We start from the raw sequence: 23,824 nt of genomic DNA, 5'->3' as shown, positions 1-23,824 counted from the left end.
GGTCTCCTCCTATTCTCAAAATGAAATTTAAATTCTTTCACTTAGCCTATGAAATTTCATAAAGTCATATTCTGGCTCTGCTGCCCAGCATCCACTCTTGACCTCAAGCCTTTCTAATCTCTCTCTTCAGTACACCATTCCTTCCCACATGACCATCTGGCAAAGGTTATGAATACCATTTGAATAAATACTTGCTGAATGGCTGTGTTTTTCATACATAGGGAAGCCTATACTTGTATTAGAAAAACTATTATTTTAATCTCCCTTGTTATCTAGTGAGAGAGTGCAAAATTATTTTTTTAATAGTTAGATATTGACGTTTGCCAGGAAATCAGATACTTCATTATGTAGATCGTGTGAGGACTGCAGGGCGGAAAAGTTCACAAAGAATTTTAAATTCTAAATACTTTCCTCATCCCCACAGGATGAGAACTCAATGAGCAGTCTCTCTTAAGGCACCAAACAAAGATCCACATTATCTCCTACATTTTTCCTGGAATCAGAGCTACAAAATCCATGGCAGAACCTCCACACACCAGCATCTTGGAATGTTGTTATTTGTGGTATGGGTTCCCTTACTGAATGGTTCCAATTTGGCTTAGAGAAACAAATATACTCTCTTGTGTTTGTCCCTGTCATGTGACTCTTCTGGCACTGTTAATCAAGAGCTAACAATCATACAGTTTTTTTTTTTTTTAACAGACTCTCATACTATACTAGGATGCTTCAGGCTTATAGAGGTGAGGTAGGTAGGAATTTAACAAATTTGGGGCTGGAATGATAATACAGAAGGTAAGGTGCTTGCCTTGCAATGCTACTCAAGTTCCTGCACAAAGCTATTATCCTCCAGGAGGCTGGCAGGAGAGGGAAGTGTCCATAAAGCAGAGAATGCTATTACTCAGAGATTCAGGATTTACAGAGCTCTGTATACTTCATATTTTTTTTCTTTTCAATATTGAGCATAAAGGATAAAATTAAGGCTCTAAAGATAAATCTGGTGTAATCTCTAGATGCCCTGTGGTGCCAGGCATTCTCACTCCTGGTGAAATGCAAGAATCAAGCACACTGGCGCAAAGGGCAGGTTCCTGTGTTCATTGCATTCCTTTATTCACCATCTGAGCAAATGCTGAGATAATGTGTGTGTCTCCATGGAAGGATGTGGCCCACTGATCCTCAAGTAGCACTTATATCCAAGAAAGAGGCTTCTTAACATAAATCCCATAAGAAAGGAAACCAGAAGGCATGCTGACTGCGAGTATGAGACCCTGAGACCCACTCAAAGTTGACTTCCTACGGTGTGCAACTTCTTTGCCCTTACTCAGAAATCTGCCAAGATTCGGGATAAAAGACCACAGAAAGAGAGAATAGCTAGGGAATATGTAAAAGTATAGACTCCACTTCAGCTACAGGGAGGAGACAGATAGAGCTCTTGAATTGGATTCTTTAAGTCTGACATCTAGTCTCTACTTGAACTGTGTGACCTGTACCAAGTCATTAACCTCTTTGGCACTCAAATGCAGAATGACAAATGCAAATGACATGCACATATCTTAAATTTTTCAAATTTGGGCTTCTCTTTTGGTCTACAATCAGCAGGACTCATAAATCCTCCTCATTCTATGCCCAGGAATCATTCTTGAAGGTCTCAGAGGACTTTATGAAGAGATAGGGATCAAATCTACATCAGTTATATACAACGCAAGTACCCGACCCATTGTGCTATTCCTCATGTCTCTCAAATGTGTGATCTTTAGCATGGCGACCACTGTATCTCAAGTTCTACAAGATAATTTACATAGCATGTTGAACAGACTTTATGTTATCTTCATATCTGCTATTCTAGTGATTGAATTCAAAAAAATCATATGGGGGGCAGAGCAATAGTGCAGTGGATTGGGCACTGGCTTTGCACATGGCCAGACCAGTTTGATCCCAGAACCCCATATTGTCCCCCCAGGCCTTGTCTGAGCACAAAGCCAGGCTTCTGGGGTTAGAAAATGTTTCCCTCTCATACTGCTGCTTGCAGAGCTCACAAGGACTCTTAGATTCATCATTCAAAGCTGGTTAGATCTGTACTTATCACTGCATGCTTTGCCTGAATATTGGGTTCAGAGAAACCTTCTGAAGTCTTTGCATTCTTGGAACTATGACTGGGAAATGGTTACTTTTCCCCCTTTCTGAACCTCAATTTCACCTATTAGATGGGTGTTTCATGTACATTGCAGAAAAAATTATGGATATACACGAAAAGATAATGATGGTAATCTGGATGCCAACAAAGTCACTTACCTGGTCTCTGGCATACATATTTGAAAATTATATATTGTTGGTTTGGTATTTCAGGCATTACAGGATTTTCTGCAGCCTGAATAGGAGACCCTTATTGACTGGAACCAAGGAGTCTAAATTCAGATGTTCCAATTTAAAAGCAATCTGTTTCACATCCTCACCCTTAGAGGCCACCTGGTCAAGCAATGAATGCCTGTAAATGGTCACTAAGGAGCCAGATAGAACCATCCAATTACCTTCCCCTTGCAGGACCATTAGTGGCATTTTTATCTGCTATCCAGCTTCTCCATGGACTCAGCTCTCTTAGTTGCTTGTCTGAGGCTTTGGCCTATCTGGCAGAGGAAGGGGGCTTCGAAGTGCATTCAGGAAAGGAGGCTGTCCTGAGCCTCTAAAGCCCACCTGGGTATGAATCTCCTTGGCATGTGCTATGCAGGTCTAGGGATACAGCTTCACACAGAGCATAGAAACATTAGCAGGAGAGGGAGAATTGAAACACACAGAAATACAGGCACACACAGACACATTGCATATATATACTCCAACACAAACTTCAACTCTCAATCCTCCACCAGCCATCTCACATTCCCTCTCTACACACATACACAGGCTGAGGCAGGACTTGGTTAATGGTTTTTCCAGTGTGCAAGGACTGACAAGAAGGACCAATGTCATATTATCTATGCTTTGGTATTTTACTTCTTAGCCTTGTTACTCAGGATATTAACCCATTTGCCACCTCTCTATCATTGATGCTCTTTAGTTTATTTTTCATTCCTGCCTATTTATGTCTGGCTACACCAGGTTTAAAGGCAACCCTACCCACTTCCCAGGGCCTGGGGAACAGCATATGGGTTAGGGCTACATGCATAAGGCCCAGACTGACACACCATGGTGTCCTGAGCATGGCCAGCTATGTATGGTGCTAAAGAAGTGCCCTAAGCACTTCTGGTTGTGACCTTGGTGGTCCTCTGAAACACAGAATGCCCAGAACAACCTTGGGCTAGCACTGAGCTATCTGGCCCAGGTGGCCAAATATCCATGTCCATGGCTTCTACCCCTCTGCCCACTGCTTGACAACTCCTTCCTTCCAATGACAACCCACCTCCCCGGCAGGGAACTTAGAGATAGGTCAAACAGACACAGGCAATATCATTCAGTATGCCTTAGAAAACTGAGGAAGTTTCAGGGTAGGGTATGCTGGCAAAGAGGTGTGGATTTCTGGACTGGCACTGGTGACCACTGAGCAGGGCTATAAAGGGCTGAGGCTGTCACTACATTTCCTATCACCCACCCCAGGTGGGGCTGGCCTTTGCATGTGAGGGCATTTGAGCCCTCACATTTGAGCATGTGGGCCGAGGGTGAAGATGGCTAGCTTCAGGCACCCTCACCTCCTCTAGCCTCCGGCGCTGTTCTTTTTGCTCCTCTATGCGTTTTTGCCGCTCAGCCAGCAGCTGCCTTTTGTGCTCTTCATTCTCCCGCTGCTGCTGCTCCAACTGCTGCCTTCGCAGGGCCTCTGAGCGCTCCTTGTTGGCCAGCTGGAGCCTCAGGAAGTCCCGGCGCAGTGTTGACTCCCCAGGCAGGTTTAGGATGGAGCTGTGGGCACAGATTTCGTATAAATCTTATATTTATATTATATTCTGATATAATTTTATTATATTAAATAATTATAATTAATTAATATATTTTAAATATATGTACTATATATTTAGAGAGAGAGAGAGAGAGAGAGAGAGAGAGAGATTAGGTCCTGCCCAGGATCTTGGTCATTGCTTCCTGAGTCTTTAGGACACCCATTTGGAAAAATAACACCCACATTTAAGAATGAAGTCACAGTCTTCAGAATAAGCTCCTGGAGCTTCCCTTACCTGCTTCTCCTCACCCCCCAAAATATTTAAAGTCAGAGATGAGTGGCCATTCTCTGTCTTCAGGGAGATACAGCAAAGCTGCAGTCTTCATTCTGATGGGGGATGGCAAGTTCCCGATGTCACATCACCCTCTGATCACACCATGTACAATAAAAGTATCTGTTTATTTATTTATTTTTTTTAATTTTTGGTTTTTGGGTCACACCCAGCAGTGCACAGGGGTTACTCCTGGCTCTACGCTCAGAAATCTTTTTTGACAGGCTTGGGGGACCATATGAGATGCCGGGATTTGAACCGCTGTCCTTTCGCATGCAAGGCAAACGCTCTACCTCCATGCTATCTCTCTGGCCTCACAAGTATCTGTTTCTAAAGCTTCAGTGGACATGCCTGCACCAGACAGTTTCCATTCCTGGCTCAGGAAAGCAGGAACAGATCCATGAACATTTGGTAACAGTCAGGAGTCTCTGCTACTGAGAGCAGGGCATTGCTGTCACAGAGTAACACCTTAACTCCTGGCATCGAGTTAAAGATGCCATAGATAGGCGGATGTCATATATAAACAGGCGGCTCATAGAAGGAAAAATCCATACACCTGCCCAACAAAGAAGCAGCACTGTGACCTCTTTGCCACCAGCCTGAGCTCAGAGCTTGTCTGGCTACACTGCCCATTAAGAGAAAGAAAGTACACAAGGTACATGTGGGACTTAATTTAGGAGATTAAGTCCAGCCTTTAAACCTGCAGGCCTCAGTTTCTCTATTATAGAACAATAGTACAAGTGTGTGTGTGTGTGTGTGTGTGTGCATATTTATGCATGTATCTAGACAACAGAGGAATCAAAAGGACAGAGAACATCAGATTGAAATTCCACTGATGAGTCTGGTGACCCAGGGCTGTCCCATTTGCATCTAACATGTGAACACAGTTATAAGCTCCTTGTTTATACCAAGAAGCCAAATGGTGGGTGGTGGTAAAAACAGGCTCCTATCTGTCCACACAAAGACAACTTTTCACATTTGCACCAGTGTTTCGGCTTTTCCACCAATGTTCACTTGCAAGAAACTCTTTAAGTCCACACTTCCTAACTTGAGCTCCAAGAATGAATATTCCAAGGGGGGAACATTATGTAAATAGGTGAACCTCAAGTAATTAGGGGGATATAACACAAAACTAGGAGAGCAAGTGGTAGGACAAGGTGTGAAACAAGGTGCAGAAACAGTTGAGAAACACTTTATAGTATTACTACATTATGTAGTTCTATGTAGCCAGTTCTGTATTTGACTGTAGTGACTATATCAGTAATTAAATAAATTCTCTCTGTAGGGAAGACAGTAGACAAGTAGAAAAATAATTACAACCATGATTTCAAGCATGGCTAGTCTCTGTCAAAGTCAGACATTGTAGCAGATAAGCCTAGAGGAGGCTCAGGAGCTGCACTTAATGGCTTGCTGAGCTAGGTGTCAGATGATAAGTGCACTGAGAGGTGGAGCAGCAGTGGTAAGGCAGAAGAAAAGCTTTCAGGTATTCTAGCGCCTGTAGAGGGCACGGGTTTTGGGTATGGCTTCCTGGAGAAACTGGGCCATCTTCCCAGTATAGAGTGCCTGAGGAAAAAAGCACTACAGGAAGGTGGAGACAGAGCAGATGCAGAGGGACATGCAGGCCACCTAAAAATGGAAGAAATGGATGAATTGGAGACAATCTGCAATAGCCATGAGGACAAGTGGCCCACCTGTGGGGTACTTTGCACAGGCAGTGGAAACAGAGGCTCAAAGCCTCTCCCTGATGGATGTGTGGTATGAGAGATAACTTTCAGACTCTAGCTCTTGAGCAGTTCCATGTGGAGAACAAGGTAAGAGAGTGCAATGAATGAAGCATGGGAGCTGCTGACCATTGAATTGGTGATTGGTATGTATTGGGAGATAACAGCTGTGGGATGTCCCAGAAAGGCCTTGTTTGGATGTCGGTAAATAATATATGGTTTCATTAACCAGCCTCCTTGAGAGTGCTAGGTAGAACTCTAAATAAGCACCCCAAGTGGCCCACGTCCACAGAGGCCAAATACTGTGAGTAAGACAGTGAGGCTTGGGCCCTCTGGCTTCACTGTCACAGAAGGCATCCTAATGAGATTCACCAATGCTCAGGCAACCTGAACGGTGCAATGACTCAATAAGAGTGTGTGATCCTAGTTTGCCACCCATGGGTCACCACCTTATTTCTAAAATGAGATAACTATGGTCCCTTTTATTTATTTTTAGGATTTTCTTGGGTACAGGGTACATCCAGAACTCAGGAGTTAGTTACTCCTGGCTCTGAGCTTAGAAATTAGTTCTGGCAGGCACAGGGGACCACATTAGATGACAGGAATCGAACCCTGATCAGCTGCATGCAAGGCAAATGCCCTACCTGCTGTGTTATAGCTCAGTCTTACTTTTTAAGATTTTATGAAGATTAATTAGACATGTGCACAAGGTGGATATGACTCAGGATCCTCACTGGGGTACAGTGACATATGACAATCAGAACAGGGTTGAGGCGGCATGTCTAGGACAGTTTACTAAGTTACTCCTAGCATGCGAGTGTTTGTGAAGTGTTTATCTCAGTTCTAGGGAGAAGATCAGAAGGGTTGGCATGTCCATCTAAATGAATTTGGGAAAAACAGAGTTCAAATTCCTTCAAATCAGGGTATCTGGCCCTTCGCTTTATATGCAGGTTCATTTCCATATCACTGCTTGGTAGTCACTATCTTTATGTGAAATAGAGGAGTGGCTGAACACATCAAGTATCAGATAAAAAGAATCTCTTTCAGTCCTGATTCCGCAGAGTGTGTGGAGCATGTGGTTGACCTTATGGGCCCAATTCTTCCCTCTACTGGTTGTTTATTAATAATTCAGATTGGAAGATCTGCTCACCAAAAATAGGAACCCATGAGCACTTTCTGAAAATGGCTGTTTATTAGAAAATTCCGACTCACCAGTACAGGGAAGTGCTCTTAGTATTCTTATGATTTCTTTGCTCCTCTCTTTGTGAGACTAGAGAAAGAGGACTTAGGCACCACACTGACCCTCTTCTGCTTTGATATTTTCCTTACAAATTTATTTGCTCACTTACCTGTGCTTTACTCTGAATACGTACAAGGCCCTGTAAGCACGTGCAATTTAATTATTTTTAAGTAACTTTATAAGTATAGACTAGAAGAAAGTCAAGTGAAATGCAGGGATGAAGCAAATACATCAACATTTGCTTCTATAGTCAAACATGTGACAAAAAAGAATGAATGTAAAGTTTCTTTTTAAGGGCTTATCACTAGAGTATAATTTGATTTCTTAAAAATCAGTTCCTCTTGGAACTTGGACTGTAGCAAAACTGCAAGGATCTGTGACAAGACAGTGGCTGCCCAACTATGCATTTCAAGGCATGAGGTAACAAAATGAATAATTTAAGTTTGAAATACCATTTAGATCTTCAGCAAGTTTCAGTTTTAGGTTCTTTTCTGTCATGTATAATTCAGTTAATTGCTTGCTGCCCAATCTATACATTACATAGGTGAGGAAACAGGCCCTTGCAATCCAGACCATAAATCTTGGGGACAAGATAGACTTTCTTTTTCAGTATTTTCTTGACTGTGCCAAAAGAAATTTCCCCAAATTAATGAGTATGTTCAAAGCAATAAATTAAGCTGGACCACCTGCTGGAGCCTTAGAAATGAACATATAAATCAAACAGGGAGTGAACTACAAACACACACACACACACACACACACAATTCAGAATGTGGAAATTAATGGGCCTGGTTTCTCTCCTACCTGGGCTCTCCAGAGTCATTCTCTTCCTCTTCTTCCTCACTGCCACTGTACTCATATTCTGTCTCATCTGCAAAGATTCAGGAAGTTAGTGTGCAAAAATGATATTCAGTCAATTAAACCACATATTTTACATATGAGTAAACTGAGGCCTAAAATGACCCATGCTTCATCCTCACCAATGGGATTCCATTTGGTACATGATATTAACAACATTTGAAACATTAGTGACTGTCCCAAGTGACTCCAGGTATCTCTCCCAAATACCTCTGATTCACATAAAAGAAATGAAAAACATTTGAAATAAAACCTTTTGAAATGGTCGAACTAAATACCCAAGCCAAAGTCAATGGCAATAGAATCAAGAGACCCAAACTTTAACAATCTAACCATAAAATGGACCTGTTACACTGGTAGGTCAGGGGGCTAAGGGTGGAGAAATGGGATGAATTCTGGGAACTCTGGTGGAGGGAGGTCAACACTGGTGGTGCAAATGGCCCTAATTCACTGTCACTATATGCCTAAAATATAACTGTGAAAGACTTGTAATTCACAACGGTCTCAATAAACAAAACAAACAAAAACAAAAAACGAAACCTTTTTTAACGTGTTTGAACTCCCATGAAAGGATCCCTTTTAAACTAGAGAGTTTAGTATGATTTCTACATATCTACAAATTGACTTTAGATATCTTGTAAAATATTAGACATATGAAGACTGGTTGTCATAGTGTAATTCAATAATATGTTATGCAAGTTAGGATGCAATAATGACATTGAAGTTTTACTTTAGAGAATATCAAATGGGCAAGATGGAGAAAGAACAAATCTAATGGGTATGGTGGAGATGGAAATAATAAGAGCTTAGGAAAAGAAGTTTAGTTTTATTTGGTGTCTCCCTGGCCAGTCACCATGCTGAAAGTTATCTGTCCTCTCTCATTTATTTCTCCTAAAAAATCCTTTCACATAATACCCATTTTCCAAACAAAGATTTAAGATGGTAAGAGATGAAGAAGAATGATCAATGCCATCTCATTAAATCAAAGGTCAATCTGACATTTGGACTCAGAATTAATTCAGAACTTTTCTGGCTTGGTATTGGTGTTCTTTCCAGTGTTTGCTGTACTAAACAGAAGAGCATGAAAAAACAATGAGTTATTAGGCAAAGAAGCAGCTAATTTACAGATCATAATAGGGAAAGAGAACAGCAAAACTTTGAAAAGAGAAAAAGCACAGTTCTGAAGGTCAGTGGTCCTATCCAGGCAATGGCATATGAAAATAGTGAAGGGAAATTAAGCAACATAATCACAGGATAGAGGTTTCAGCACATGACATGCTCAGGAAACAATGAGCCATGAGAGGATCATACTCTGGGTAGAAAACATGATTGAAGAAAGGTTGGCAAATCTGATATGGCCTGTGTATCCTTATAAAGACCTACTGAAAAATTTTCTGTGGATGATATTGAGGCATGGGAATAGCTTTCAACAAGTAAGAATGTCACATCACTATTACCCAGTCATAACTGTGGGTTAGTGTTTATGACTTTTGCCATATTTGTGAGCCAAAAAAATAAAAACTGAAATTGCAATTTGGTGATGTTGCCACCAGGAGGCAGCAATCACATAGTAAGAATTTGTTAAGTATGGATATGCCTAACTACTGTACTAGTTAGTTGTTATTAAAGGGTAATAAAAGGAAACCAAAAGTGTTGACTTCAAGTATATTTCTTAAAATGACTTATTTATTCAAGTATTCTACCCATTGTCCTATTGCTTTTACCCTATTTGTTTTTATATTTAGATCAGTATAAAGTTCAGGTAACTAATTTTTAAGTATTATATCACCAAAATAAAAAGGAGAGCATTTTTACAATATATTTTAATACTCCAAGTTAAAAGTTTAATACTTCAAAGTTTTCTGAAATAATTTAACTAGCACTTCAAAGTAAAAGGCAGGAATTTTATCTATTAAAGAAAAGTATAGCAAGGGAAAACAGTACACAATTAATACAATTACTTCTACAGTGCAGTGTAAAACTTTCCTTCATTTGTTAGGCTCCACAATTTTAGTACTTTATCAGAGTCTTGTTTGATTGCTTTTATATGACTGGCTTAAATTAGCATGTGTCAACATATCTTAAGGAGAAAAATAGCAGGCAAAAATTTTTTACAAAGCTATGCATATTAAAATTGTCTGATAATGTCAAAGCTGATTTTGAAGTGACAAAGAAACTAAAATAGGATAAGAGGGAGCAGATTGCTCTCTACAGAAGACTATGACAACCATGACTGGGCATAATTTATCCTGGGATCAATAAAAAAGACCCTAGTCTAGGCTTTGGCCTACAATCTGTACAACAACCAAGATCTCTAATTCCAGAGGTCTGACTGAAACAACTGCAACTGAGCAGATCTTCTGGAATCATAATGAAAGACTCTATCCTAGGCTTTGTCCTAGGATCGGTGCAAAAACCAAGACCACCAACTACAGAAGATTGATTAAAACAACAGTGATGGAACAGAACTTCTAGAACTGTAAAGAAAGACTTCATCCTAAGCTCAATCCTTTGACCTGTACAAACACCAAGATCTCTAGCTACAGAGGCCTGATTTTATCATCTACAACAGAGTGGAAAGTTTCCAGACAACACAAAAGAACCTAGTGTAGAGTAAAAGAACATGTACGGAGCCCATTGTTATTCCCATTCTAATCTCCCCAATATTTACTGTGACTATGCAAAAAAAAAAAAGAAGCACAAATTATTATTTCTTTTTTGGTTTTGTTATTGTTGTTGTCTATTATTTTCCTAGTTGTGTGTGTGTGTGTGTGTGTGTGTGTGTGTGTGTGTGCTTTGTTTTGTTTTTATTTCAGGACTGTGGTTATTGTCTGGTTGTTGTCTTTATTGCTGTGGTGTTTTTTGGGTTTTATGTTTGATTGCTTTTTGTATTATGTGTTATGTTTTTCTTCCTTTTTCCCTTCTCTTAAATTGATATTTATAGCCTCTAAGTCTAGAAGGACTCCACCCATTTTTTTTGCTTGTTTGATTTTTGCCGCATTTTAATTTTTTCTTTCCTTCAAACAGAACTACATAACTTGAACCATTTGTTCTAACTCACAAATTGAGGAGGAAATAATGGAAGGTACCAAGACCAAACAGTCATATGAATATTAAGTAGAAATAAAAAAAATGATCAGACTTAAACACCAAATCCAAAGCCAATGACAACAGAATCAATTGATACCAATCTACAACAAGCTAGACACAGAGGGGACCACTTATACTACCAGCCCGGGGTGCAATGAAGGGGGATATGGGATGCGTACTGGGAACAGGGGTGGAGGGAGGACAACATTGGTGGTGGGAATGTCCCTGATTCAATGTCACTATGTACCTAAAATATTACTGTGAAAGATTTGTAATCCACTTTTGTCAAAATAAAAAATATTATAAAATAAAAAAAGAGGGAACACACTAAATCAGTTGTTTAAAATGAGATATCAAATAAATGAGATATCATTTAATCTTTTTTTTAAAGAAGATAAGAAGATTCTGGTACTCTAAAACTAAATATAATTAGGTTCCTTGAATTGCCATATACCCCTTGAGTCTACCTACTACTTAATATTGTAGATAATGAATACATTAAAAAGTATCTTTATGAGAAAGTGAGATCTGAGTCACAATCAACAGTCTGTGGCCCAAATATGTGAAAGCAACTCAAGGAACAAACTTGATTCTTTTTTATTCTTAGATTAAAAATCTCAAGTTTTCAGAAAGCAACCCTGAATAGTACAGAGAAATCAGAGGTCAGTCAAGTATTGTCTGAGTACAAATAATTAATATTTAGTGAACGTGCCTGTGTGGTTGTCTGCAATGGTCTCAGATGCCAGGCAGCACTTATTATAACGATGTTCCCACTTTTATTTTAAAGATGAACAAACTAGAGTGAGCTTCATTCAACTACTAATGAATACAGCTAGAATTTGAATTCAATATTTGAATATGAAAACAAGAGTGTGAGAGTTGAATCAACTCTAGCTACCCAGTATAATATCTTCCCTTTCAAGAAAAGTTGTCTTTTATTGTTGTTAAGACTGGTACACCATCTTAATAGATTTCCTTGGGCTGAAGTGATAGGACAGAGATTACTGCATGTGGTCAACACAATTTGTTCCCTCAGAGGCATAGCATCAGGATTTAGCACTGAATTCACTGAGCCAGGACTAAGTCGGGGTGTGTGCACATATATATTCATGTATATGTATTTTGGCCCAAGACTAATTCTAATAAAACAACAGTGGAAAAATATCAGTCCTTGGACTTATGGATCTTGCCTTCCCTGTTCCTTCTAAATTTCTCCAGATTGAGCTGCCTTTGCTTTGAGTTCAGACTGTCATGTCCTTTCTCTTGATTCACTAAGCCTTGATATGGACCCCCTTTTAGGCTAAGTGTCACAACTTCCATATCCTAAATGTAATCTGATGAAACTATTTTCAGTGTCAGCTTGGTGAGCTGTAGAAGAGTCACTGCCCTTGAACCTCCCAAAAGAATTTCCTTCTTTTCATCCCCTACTGTCTTTACTGGTTCAGACTCCCATTGTCTCTACCACCCCAGACCCTAGACCATACTTTGCCACATTGCATAAATTAATGGCAGAAATATGAAAATAAAGAATAAAACAAATATGGGGCGCACCTCTTGCTCTGTACTACCTACCATCTTCCATTGTTCCCTCCTGTTCCAAGAAGAACAGAGGAAAAGGGAAGAGGGAAAGAATAAAAGAGATGAAAAGGAAGAGGAAAAGAATTCCCTTCTCAGTCCTGAACTTTTCCCTTCCTTCTATACCCCTCACCTCATATGCCTGTAAACTTCATGCTTGTCTCCATGTGTTCTTACTAGCCCATACTTCTCCCAGCCAACATCTCCCTACCAGCTGATTACCCTGTTGCTACCCAGGCAAGTCCTCCTCTGTTCTCCCACCATCTTTCATTCCTATTCAGACTGGTATGACTCTGTTCAGAGTCCCAAGTTTGAATTCATGTTTTATCCAGTGAAGAAGAAATAAGATAAAATAGTATAACTAGCAGTCATAAGAGACTTATGTCTTTTCATCTCTAAGAGAAAGTGCATTTTTAAATGGTCTTTCATCTTAATTTGCTATACTCTAGCCAGCAAGCCTTGTAGCAACTACAAGAAAAATCTTTTCGACTTTTAGATAAATGAGAAATGGGCATCAGAGCACAAAAATTAAAATGTTAAAGACAGCTAATACAGAAAAAATGTTATATTCTATTTTGCAAGGTTTGGGCTTGTTTTTATTTCTCTGAACATGAATACTGACAGAAATCAAGAGAGCTACTTGCTCTCTTAATCCACTTCAGAGCAAGATTCACTTACCGTCTTGGACAGGGCCCCCAAAAGAGACTGATTTTCACTAGTCTATTTTGCAGTCTCACTTTATTGAACTCGACAGGCTGCAATCTCAGTCAGCCTCTTACAGTAAAGAATTACATCTCCATGTGGAAGCCCCAATCATGCCGAATACATTAAGAGCCCACAACTCATTATATCTTTTGTTGCTCTAGTTGGAATACAAATAGGCTTCTCACCTTTTTCTCCTCGCTTCTTCTTTGTCCTGTCAATGTGATCCTTGAGCTGGATACGGACCTGTCGCTCATTAGGTTGGTCTCGGATAAATGGGTGCTTCATCAGCTGTTCTGTAGCTGGCCTCTGACTATGATTCTTGACTAAGCAGCTCTCAATAAATGACTGGAATTTTTTTGACCTGCCATACAAAGGAGATAGACCCACAGATAAAAAGGGATTCCAATAGGAAGGAACATTTTGCTTTCTGAAATACTAGAAATAAAAATGTAATAAATTAGTCTACCTAGTGACCAACCATTCACAAAATATGTCCCCTACTTATTAAGCAAAGTGAAGCACACTGGCATCTTGACCACCCAAACACCACTGAGACAACACAGTTACTGCACACATGAGAACATCTGTGCACAGCGTATACACAACATTACCCAGGGAAGCAGGTGGAATCAGAGAAGGGAAAAATGCCTATGGACATTATTGCTGGAAGGTCTAATTGAGCTACTCAGGGACAGTTCAGACAGATAGAAAAGAAATTTAAAAAACCTGGGAGCACATTTATGCCAGTGGATGCCCAGGCAAATTGTCTTAATGAAGAAAAAATGCCAGCTCAAATAATTCAAACCCAAGGTGGAGATGGTTTGGGGGGTAGGCCTTGTAGAAATTAAGATTATTAAATAGTAGGTTATACATAATGAAGCATATACTTTTAAACTGCAAATTTCATAATCACCTTTGAACTTTGCTTCCCTAAGAACAGATTGGAAATGAAAGTTTAAGGGACTAAGTTCATACCAAGAAAAACATTATCTCTCTCTAGAAAGGCACCATGTCAGCAAAGATAAACCCTGTGCAAAAAACACATGGGGCAGAGAGAGTTTGTGAGAGATACCAAGTCAATGATAAGGGCAGCAAGTCCAAGACATGGTAGAAACTAGTGATGGACTTTTAGCTATGATTCATGAACTTGGCATGCATACTCATCATACTCTTACCAAATGCATCACACATATGAAAGTCACGACTCTATAGAAAAGTGTGCATGGCTCTAAAGTATGACCTTACAGGGTTCTCCGTTGGCAGCACATCATATCATCCTCAAAGACATTGGTGAACTCCAGTCACCTTCCTCATCTTCATCCTCCTCGCTGGTGCTCAACCAGCTCAGAGCAGAAGTCATGTAGTGCGCTCTGTCTCCCTCCTGTGGAACGTTGTGGAATGACAGAAGTAGATCCCAGGAGCTAGTCTTTCTCCAGCCTCCCAGCAGGCCCTGTTTAAGTATTTTTGGCCTGAAAGGTTCCTCATCACTCTGAAAAGAATGTGAGCAAGTTCCTCAAGACTCAAATTTGAGAGAGCACTCATCAATGCACCACCTCTATTTCTTCCCAAGTCAAAACAGTTTTCTACTAATGTACTGAATTATTTATTTTTCTCTCTCTCTATGTTCAAGCTTTTCAATTATTTTATATAGAGGTTAAGATGACTGCTATCCTGGGGTCATCCAAGGATGAGTATGATTTTTTTTATACTGGGTTAGATTTTTTATACTGGACTAGAAATAATGACAACAGGACATTAACTTTCTGCACCTTTTGTGAAATTCCTCAATTTTATCATCTTAGTACTACCCTGCCAGACATTATGTGAATGATGAAGGAATGAATACATGAAGGGTTACTAGAATAAAAGTCCCATACTACGGTTACCTTCAGACCTATACTTGTGAAAGACAGAGACAGATGTTTGGAAACATGATGGCATTTAGTACATTTTCTTTGACAGATTGATCTGATAATACTGTGGAGAGAGCATCTAAGGAGAGATCTGGTAAACAAAAAAGCCAACAACCTATAATGAAATAATGGACCCCTCTAAGGAATGAAGAGAAGATAATGAGGTTAACCTACATAGAGAAAGAGACAAACTCCATATAGTGCTTTTCCAGGTAGAAAAAAAAATCAGTGTTTGACAAAAACAAGAACAAGTTAAGACAGTTATGAAATATTCAAAAGGCATGTGAACACGGTTTTCCTTTTTACTACTTGTACCTAGAAGGAAGTTGATGTTTCTTCTTCTTTTTGATAGTGTTCAACAGTAATTAGGGGATAAGAAATTAAAAAAATCACACCCAATTTAAAATGCAATCTAGACACAATTGACTCTACATTCTATTCCTCGATACTGACACCTAAAAAAAAAAAAGGAGAACCATCTTCAGAGAGTGTGTTCAGAACAACGGTGAATTAGCTATAGCACAGAGTTCATTTCCAAGATTCTCTTGCATAGAGCACTGGGGAAGAATAATTCACCTGAAGAACAGGTCCACACAAACAGAACTCCAGAGGAAATCTTGAGTCTTTCAATGTCCTCAAAGGACACTTTATTTATTTATTTATTTTTATTTTTAGGCCAAATGAGAAATCAGTTCTGGTGGGGTTCAGGAAATTATATGCAGTGAAGGGTCAAGCCGGACCAGCTGCATGCTGCAATGAAAATGCTGTGATTCCTGTAATGGTAACTCCAACCCTCAGAAATGATACTTCATAAGAGAAAATATTTACTTAAAACAAGTATTTGAAGAAAAATTTACTGTCTCTTATTTAGGTTAGTATATCCCTCAAAATCAATAGACCTAGTTACATGAATTAAAAATAAAAACACGTGGGATCAGAGCGATAGTGCCAAGGTAGGGTGTTTGCCTTGTATGTGGCTGACCCAAGACAGATATGGTTCAATCCCCAGTGTCCCATATAGTCCCTTAAGCCAGGAGTAATTTCTGAGTACATAGCCAGGAGTAACCCCTGTGCATCACTGGGTGTGGCCCCACCCCCCCCAAAAAACATGTGAGTCACCTATGTTGAACACAATCTATGTACTGAGTGGCCAAATGGGTTTTTAATACTTTTATATAATTTATTGCCAATAACTTAGGTCCTTTTCTCTGAAAATAAAAAGTCTAAGAGTAGTAATACTAATTTCCTCAGTGTTGTCACAGAGAGATAAATATTCAGGATTGGTGCTTAGAGTGTGTTGCAGGCAGAAGAATATCAGTGTCACTGAATACTTTATCTTCTGGATACTTCCTGTTTATATATTAAATTGTCTGAGAAAAATTAAAATGGCCAAAGTGGAGCCAGAGCAATAACACAATGGTAGGACGTTTGCCTTGCATGTGGCTGACTCAGGACAGACCTTGGTTTGATCCCAGGCATCAGAGAAAAATTAAAATGGCCAAAGCGGAGCCAGAGCGATAACACAGTGGTAGGACGTTTGCCTTGCATGTGGCTGACTCAGGACAGACCTTGGTTTGATCCCAGGCATCAGGTCCCCCAAGCCAGGAGTGATTTCTAAGTGCAGAGCCAGGAGTAACCCCTTAGTGTCACAGGGTGTGGTCCAAAAACCAAAGACAAACAAAAAAGATGACCAAAGTTAGTTAGAATTAGCAGATCTAAAAGTGTTCAATAGTCATCAAACTCTTGAAGTACAATCTAATCTTCATCATTTTCTAATTGTGTGACTTAAGCAAATTACTTAACTTCTTTATGCCTCAGTTTCCCTGGATGCAAACAAGTATATTACTAATATTAGTACTGAAAAACTGTTCATCATTTGATTCAATGGGTTAATCTATGTAAAACATGTAGAACAGTGCATGTTAGTTGATGAATACTGTGTTATTGTTGTTGTTATTATTATTATTGCTGCTACCATGTTCAATGTCCCAGCAAACTGTTCAGCTTTAGGCTTAAATACCAGGTACACATACACTTACTGAAAGGTGGAGGTGGTAGAAACTAGAACATGTTTTCTTCATGTCTAGTTTTCAAAACAGAGTCCTCAAACAAAGTCTTTCCTTCCAAGTCATTTTGTAATAACTGACAAGAAAAAAAACACCCCAGCCAATAGACCACAATGATGTCACCTGATGATCTGCTTTTATTATCTGTTGTTTACTTAAGCAAAGTTTTTCTAGACCTTACCACCAGTGTTGAGGAATTACTGTTTGTGTTCCTTATGGGGATCATAGAAGAAGAGGAGTCAAGAGCAATTTTACCTCCAAGGGGATGTTTTTTGTTTGTTTGTTTATTTTGTCACACCCAGCGGTAGTGCTCAGGGGTTACTCTTGGCTCTGTGCCCAGAACTTGCCCCTGATAGGCTCAGGGGACCATATGGGATGCTGGAATTTAAGCCACTGCCCATCCTGTATTGGCTGCGTGCAAGGCAAATGCCCTACTACTGTGCTATCTCTCCTGCCTTATTTTTTTAAAAAAGGTTAATTTAAAAGTCAGCATAGCTATTTTGGTGTTGATTTAAATAAAATCTAAAGTTGCATGACTATTGGCAAATAGTCTATTTTAAATATTGTCTGATTTTGGCTTTCTAGCATAATTATTTTACATAGAACAGACACACAAAAAGGACTTTTTCATTTTCTTTTCTGTTTGTTTCTGTTTTGCAGTCACACCCCATTGTGCTTACTGCTAGCTCTGTACTCTGGGATCACTCCTGGTGGTGCTTAGAAGACCAGAGAGAAAAATCAGGGATTGAATCAGTTGCATGCAAAGCAAGTGCCTTACCTTCTGTACTCTCTCTGGCCCCTCTTTGCCAATTCTTAAGACAAATGTGCCTGACAACCAATAAGAATAAGGATTGGTGTTTCATAAAATATGAAGACAAAGAAGCCTTCAAGATCAGTTATAGGTATGGTGAACCTAGGGTATGGGTTATGGCATTTAACCTTCCACTGCCTCCTGAGGTTTGAGATACAGCAGTTTACCTTCCAATGCCTCCAATCTTCACTGGGAGCATGAATGGTCCAGACCAGAGTCTCTTATGCATCTTTCCAGGGATAAGTATTTGTGATCTTGCTAATTTCAAGTACATACTTATTTGTCTTTATGGAAACTTCACGTTTAAGGGATATGTAAAAAGAATAAGCTGCTGGGGCTGGGCGTGGTGGCGCTAGAGGTAAGGTGTCTGCCTTGCCAGCGCTAGCCTAGGACTGACCGCGGTTCGATTCCTTGGCTTCCCATATGGTCCCCCAAGCCAGGAGCGACTTCTGAGCTCGTAGCCAGGAGTAACCCCTGAGTGTTACTGGGTGTGGCCCAAAAACAAACAAAAAAATGAGCTGCACCATCTTTTGCAACCATGACATTATCTCAACCTTCTCAAACTTCTGAAGGAGAACCATAGGGCTAAGTTGCATGAGCAAAGAGGGAAGAGATAGAGGAAAAATATATCTGCAAGTGATCCTTTATCCAGGTCAGTCAGATCTAGCCACATACAGACAAAGCAGAAATGGGATACTGGCTCACTGTTCATTGTGATTACATAGAACTGATTTTCTCTGCTTGAACTGATACTACAATCCTCCTGGAGCAAAATTATCAGATAGATGAGCTGTGTGTATGACATGGAGCCCTGACACAGGCATGCTTCCACACTGAGGCCTGGAAAGAAATCGCACATATGGGACAGGACAGTGTCAGGACCCTGCCTTGGGCATACCTTATTCTTCCAGAGGGGGCAAAGAACAGTGATATTGTCCTTTATCCCTACTGTGAAGGGAGAAAAATTCACCGAAGAGTTAAGTGCAATTCATTCTTTCTCACTTTAGTCCTGAATCAAAGAAACTAAATGTGCCAGAGTAAGGATGTGGGCTACAAACCAAACCAGGAAATTATAAGATTGTACAACTGTGAGCAAGGGACATTACGGATCCGAGTCTCAAACCTTTGTCTATCAAATGAGGACACTGAGTATCTGTTTCACAGGTGACTAGCTTGGAAACTGCTCCTGGCTTTATGACTGAGGGTTGCTTCTGATGGTGCTTCCAAAGGGACTAGAATTCAGGGGTCTCAAACTCACAGCCCACGGGCCGCAAATGGCCCTCCGTACAACATTTTGTGGCCCTGCCCTAGAGGAATCTTTTTTTGTTTTGTTTTGTTTTAGTTGTTTGGGCCACACACCCCAATGTTCAAGGCTTACTACTGACTTTGCACTTAAGGATCACCCCGACTTTTTTTTTTTTTGGTTTTTGGGCCACACCCGGTGACGCTCAGGGGTTACTCCTGGCTATGTGCTCAGAAGTTGCTCCTGGATTGGGGGACCATATGGGACACCGGGGGATCGAACCGTGGTCGTCCAAGGCTAGTGCAGGCAAGGCAGGCACCTTACCTTTAGCGCCACCGCCCGGCCCCTGGATCACCCCGACTTTGCCTCCTACAACCCCCAGGTAAGTTGAGTTTGAGACCCCTGGACTAGATGGTGCCAGGATTTGAACCTGGGTCTCTAGGATGCAAAGCACATGCTCTTCATTGATCTATTCTGTCTTATGTTAAATTTATGTACACATGTAAATTACTGAGTCTACAACATACATGAGTCTTATATGCCTTATATGTTGTATATGTCCAATGTTACCCAATGTTACTGAGAAATAATCCATAAGTAAATGTTTACAAGGAAGATTTAAAGACCAGCCTCTGCCACAATGGTGTTCCTTTTGGTAACATGTTCTTATAGACACTGTAACAAGGTGCTTCATCTGAAAACACATTTGCATGGAGAACAGGTGGATATAAACATTCTGGAGTTCAAGTGAGAAAAGGGACCTTGTACTTAAATGAAAGGCAGGGTTAAGGGGTTACCTCAAGGGGCTGCAGGGGCTGTGTGAGGCCTAGGTTCAATTTGGACCACTACTGGGAGTACCTCCTCCACCCTTGCTTTGCCTGGTGTAGCCAAATTCCAAAAGAGAAAAAGACAGAGACTATGTGAGGAATGGAGGTGTATTGCCACTACAGACGATGACTTGAATTGGACAAACTAATTTGCCTGGAGCCTAGAGTCAGTCCTGTGCCAGGAAACTTCAGGGGTAAGGTCTCCTTGTATTTAGACCATAATTTGTCTTTCCATGTCCCTTATGTTTTGGTGGGCCTATGCAAACAAATGCCACTTTAATACCATTTTTTACTATGTTCCCTTGACTCCAATTCTTAAGAAAAACAAGCCACTAAAACTTTTGATGTTAACTTAAACTAGTTAGCATGTGCATGGAACTAGAGAAATGTACTTTGCCCTCAATTTTTAAGGAGTTACATAAGTCTAATGTCTTTAGATTATATTGTGTGCTGCTAAGAAATAGTATGTACTACAACTGGGGATTTGAGGGACAAAGTAATTGTATTGTACAGGGGTTCAGTTTTGTTTCTATTAATGTTCTTTGGCTGAAAGTTCAAGGCTGGGATATCATCGATGGGACTACCGAGAATTCTATTTATGGGTGATTGGGCTTCCACTGTAACTTTACCCTGTCCTCTTTCTTTGCATTTTTGTTGTCATAATTAAAAAAAAAAAGAATAAATTTATTTCATTTCTTCCCCAAATCTAGGGCATATCTAAGCAAAATAATCAAACTCCAATTTATTTCAAATCACTTCAGAAATAGTAGTTCAAGACAAAGTACTCTGGAGAACCAAAATATTTTCACTAGAAAACTGGAGTTAAAGGGTCAGTGAGAATACAGTGGCTGACCTGCGTTCGATCCCCTACATCCTATATATAATCTTGAGCACTGTTAGGAGTGATTCCTCAGTGCAGGGCCAGAGTAACCTTTGAGTACCACCAGGTGTGACATCAAAACCCAAACCAAAAAACTGGAGTTATATGATAGAGAATTAGGAATTATACCACATGATCCATGGCTAGGGGCTGCACATAAAGTCCGAGATCCATGTGAGACAAAGGGTTTTAACAAAATTTTTACTCTCTTTACTCAAGTTCTAAGAGTTAAGTATTTTTCCCCTCTCCCTGTCTGGCATAGGGATCTCAGGGTCCTCAGCAACTAAGGCCTGGGTATCCATGGCAGCTGAGAGACCAAGTACTCTGGACCCTTCCTTTTCAGGTACCAATCACATTCTCTCCAACACTACCAAAGTGAGTTCTCCTGAGAAAAGTTTGAAACAGAAAAATAGACCATGTTTTCTCCTCAAAGACTTGGAGAGAGAAAGATTGCCTAAGACAAGGTAAGTGCAGAGTTGATCTTTTAGAGGAGGGTGAGCGAATACAAATGCTCAGTGTGGGCCATTCCCTTACTCTTCTGTGTGCCAGATTGGGAGTATCTAGGGCCTGCAGAACTAGGTAAGCAGCAAAAGACAGATGAGTGATCAAGTGACATTATGCACTACTGAGTTGGGAAAAAGTACTCTCTCTGTCTCTGTCTGTCTGTCTCTGTCTCTGTCTCTCTGTCTCTGTCTCTGTCTCTCTTTCTCTCTGTCTCTGTCTCTCTCTCTGTCTCTCTCTCTCTCTGTCTGTCTGTCTGTCCCCAAGGGGGAGAGGAGTCACTTGGCAAGGCAAGACTGTTGCACTTTTGCCCAAAGGTCAGAAATGTGGGTGTCCTGCTCCATCAGAGAGCACCAATGTATGGTCAGCTGATCCAGCAAGGCTGAGCTGGAGGAAAGTCTTGAAGGAAGGAACAGGAAGTAAGTCCCCAGCAGACATGAGGTACAGGGAGGCTCTGTAGCAGAAACCTCACACAGAGCTGGTTGTGCAGCTGCTGCTGCATCCATAGAAAAACCTGGTGCTCTGCTCTGTCAAAGAATCTACTTGGGGGGCCGGCGAGGTGGCGCTAGAGGTAAGGTGTCTGCCTTGCAAGCGCTAGCCAAGGAAGGACCGTGGTTCAATCCCTCAGTGTCCCATATGGTCCCCCCAAGCCAGGGGCAATTTCTGAGCGCTTAGCCAGGGGTAACCCCTGAGCATCAAACGGGTGTGGTCCAAAAAAACAAACAAACAAACAAAAAAAGTCTACTTGGAGAGATGGAAGGAAGCAGCCATCAATCACAGGCAGTGCTGGTGGCCAATGGAAGGCTGTTGCTGGGGACAGAATGTTTGTCTGGCACCACAGTGACCCTCCAGAGAGAGGAGGAGGAGCATGGTGGCTTGGCCTCCAGTTATCAATAGCAACTCTAGCTCTCTCTTTGCTGTGACTCCTCTTCCATCTCTGGGTGCAATATGCCTGCATTTAGCTCCAACTGTCATTCCCAGGAACTGATTTCCCACATGATGCAACAGTCAAAATGGTATATAAAAAGGGTTTCTGAAAGTCTTTCTTGTCCTTTCTACTCTACAGGTTCAGAATATGTTCCGAGGAAAGACTAGATTCCAAGTAGTGGAGAGACTGGGCTCTGTTCAAGGAAAAACAGAACCCAAGAATGCATCAGGGACGAGAAATCAAGTTACAGAGAAGAAGAAAGCAACAGAGTTTGTTATGCTGAGAGTAAGACCCTGATGCAATCACACACAAAAAGGCTATGTATGGTAGCATGCCTAATTGGTAGCATTCTTTTTCCCCATGTTCAATCTTACATTACTGACCCATTGTTTACTCCAGTCTGGTATTACCATCCTAATAATCACTAGTCAAAAATCAAGTCATTTTTTAAATATGCAAATAAGCTGATTACCACTACCCCAAATAAGGTGCAATTGCCACATAGAAAAACAGCAATAAATATAATCTTTGTCAATGCTCATGCATAGAGCATACTACCAGGTGTGTGTGTGTGTGTGTGTACATATGTGTGTGTGGGTACACAGTTTAGGGAGTTATTTATTTTCTTAAAGAACAAAAGACAAGTAAGCCAATGTAATAGGTTGATATTCTAAACTATCACCCTCTCTGATAAAATCATCTGTACAGCCAAGAAAGATATTGCTTAGGGTGAGAAATCAAAGAGCTTCTATGAGTTTATTTGAATTCCACTAGCTATGTTTGGCCAATAGCTCTTTACCTTGAAAATGTAAGAATAAAGACTTGCTGGTTAACAGGCACTAAAATATACTTTTATTTATTTATTTATTTATTTTGCTTTTGGGGCCACACCCAGTGATGCTCAGGGGTTACTCAAAATTACTTTCAGAAAGTGATAACATACAGAAAATCACTTCACAAGGCTTAGCAGACATTAGTCTAATCTTGTCAGCAGGACCTAAGAATTTGAACACATACAAAAAAAAATCTGAAAATTTGCTACACTTTGTTCTGCAAGGTACTAAAAACCAAACTCACCACTTCTTTGACTTCAGCCGAGGTGCTGGGTTTCGGGGGATTAGGAAGAGGGCTCGCATGGGATGCATGTCACAGAGAGCTGCAGGAGATTAAAATAAAAAGGGTTAAGCCAAACCTAGGCCAAGTCCATCCTTGCTCTGTGGCTAATGGTGCCAATGGCCCTCTGAGTCCATTCCTGGCTAGTGGTCAGAGGATCACA

At 40.5% G+C, this 23,824-nt stretch overlaps 1 protein-coding gene across 4 annotated transcripts in view; it reads right to left on the bottom strand.

Moving 5' to 3' along the window:
* Positions 1-23,824, bottom strand: part of TNIK (TRAF2 and NCK interacting kinase) — a 420,827-nt gene that overhangs the window by 86,029 nt on the left and 310,974 nt on the right. For all 4 annotated transcript variants that reach the window (XR_007496767.1, XM_049775216.1, XM_049775217.1 and 1 more), the window contains exons 9-12: positions 23,626-23,704; positions 13,565-13,740; positions 7,956-8,022; positions 3,678-3,882 (exon numbers count right to left, since the gene is read on the bottom strand). Coding sequence is in view for 3 of the 4 variants with exons in the window: in XM_049775216.1 (XP_049631173.1) it covers positions 3,678-3,882; positions 7,956-8,022; positions 13,565-13,740; positions 23,626-23,704 (527 nt within the window). In the remaining variant the exon portion in view is untranslated. The remainder of the gene's footprint in view (positions 1-3,677; positions 3,883-7,955; positions 8,023-13,564; positions 13,741-23,625; positions 23,705-23,824) is intronic.

This window comes from Suncus etruscus, chromosome 6 (genome assembly GCF_024139225.1).
Source record: "Suncus etruscus isolate mSunEtr1 chromosome 6, mSunEtr1.pri.cur, whole genome shotgun sequence".
In the NCBI taxonomy this organism is placed as follows: Eukaryota; Metazoa; Chordata; class Mammalia; order Eulipotyphla; family Soricidae; genus Suncus; species Suncus etruscus.
The sequence above is the reverse complement of the archived record's forward strand: the minus strand, read 5'-3'. Positions and strand labels throughout refer to the sequence as shown.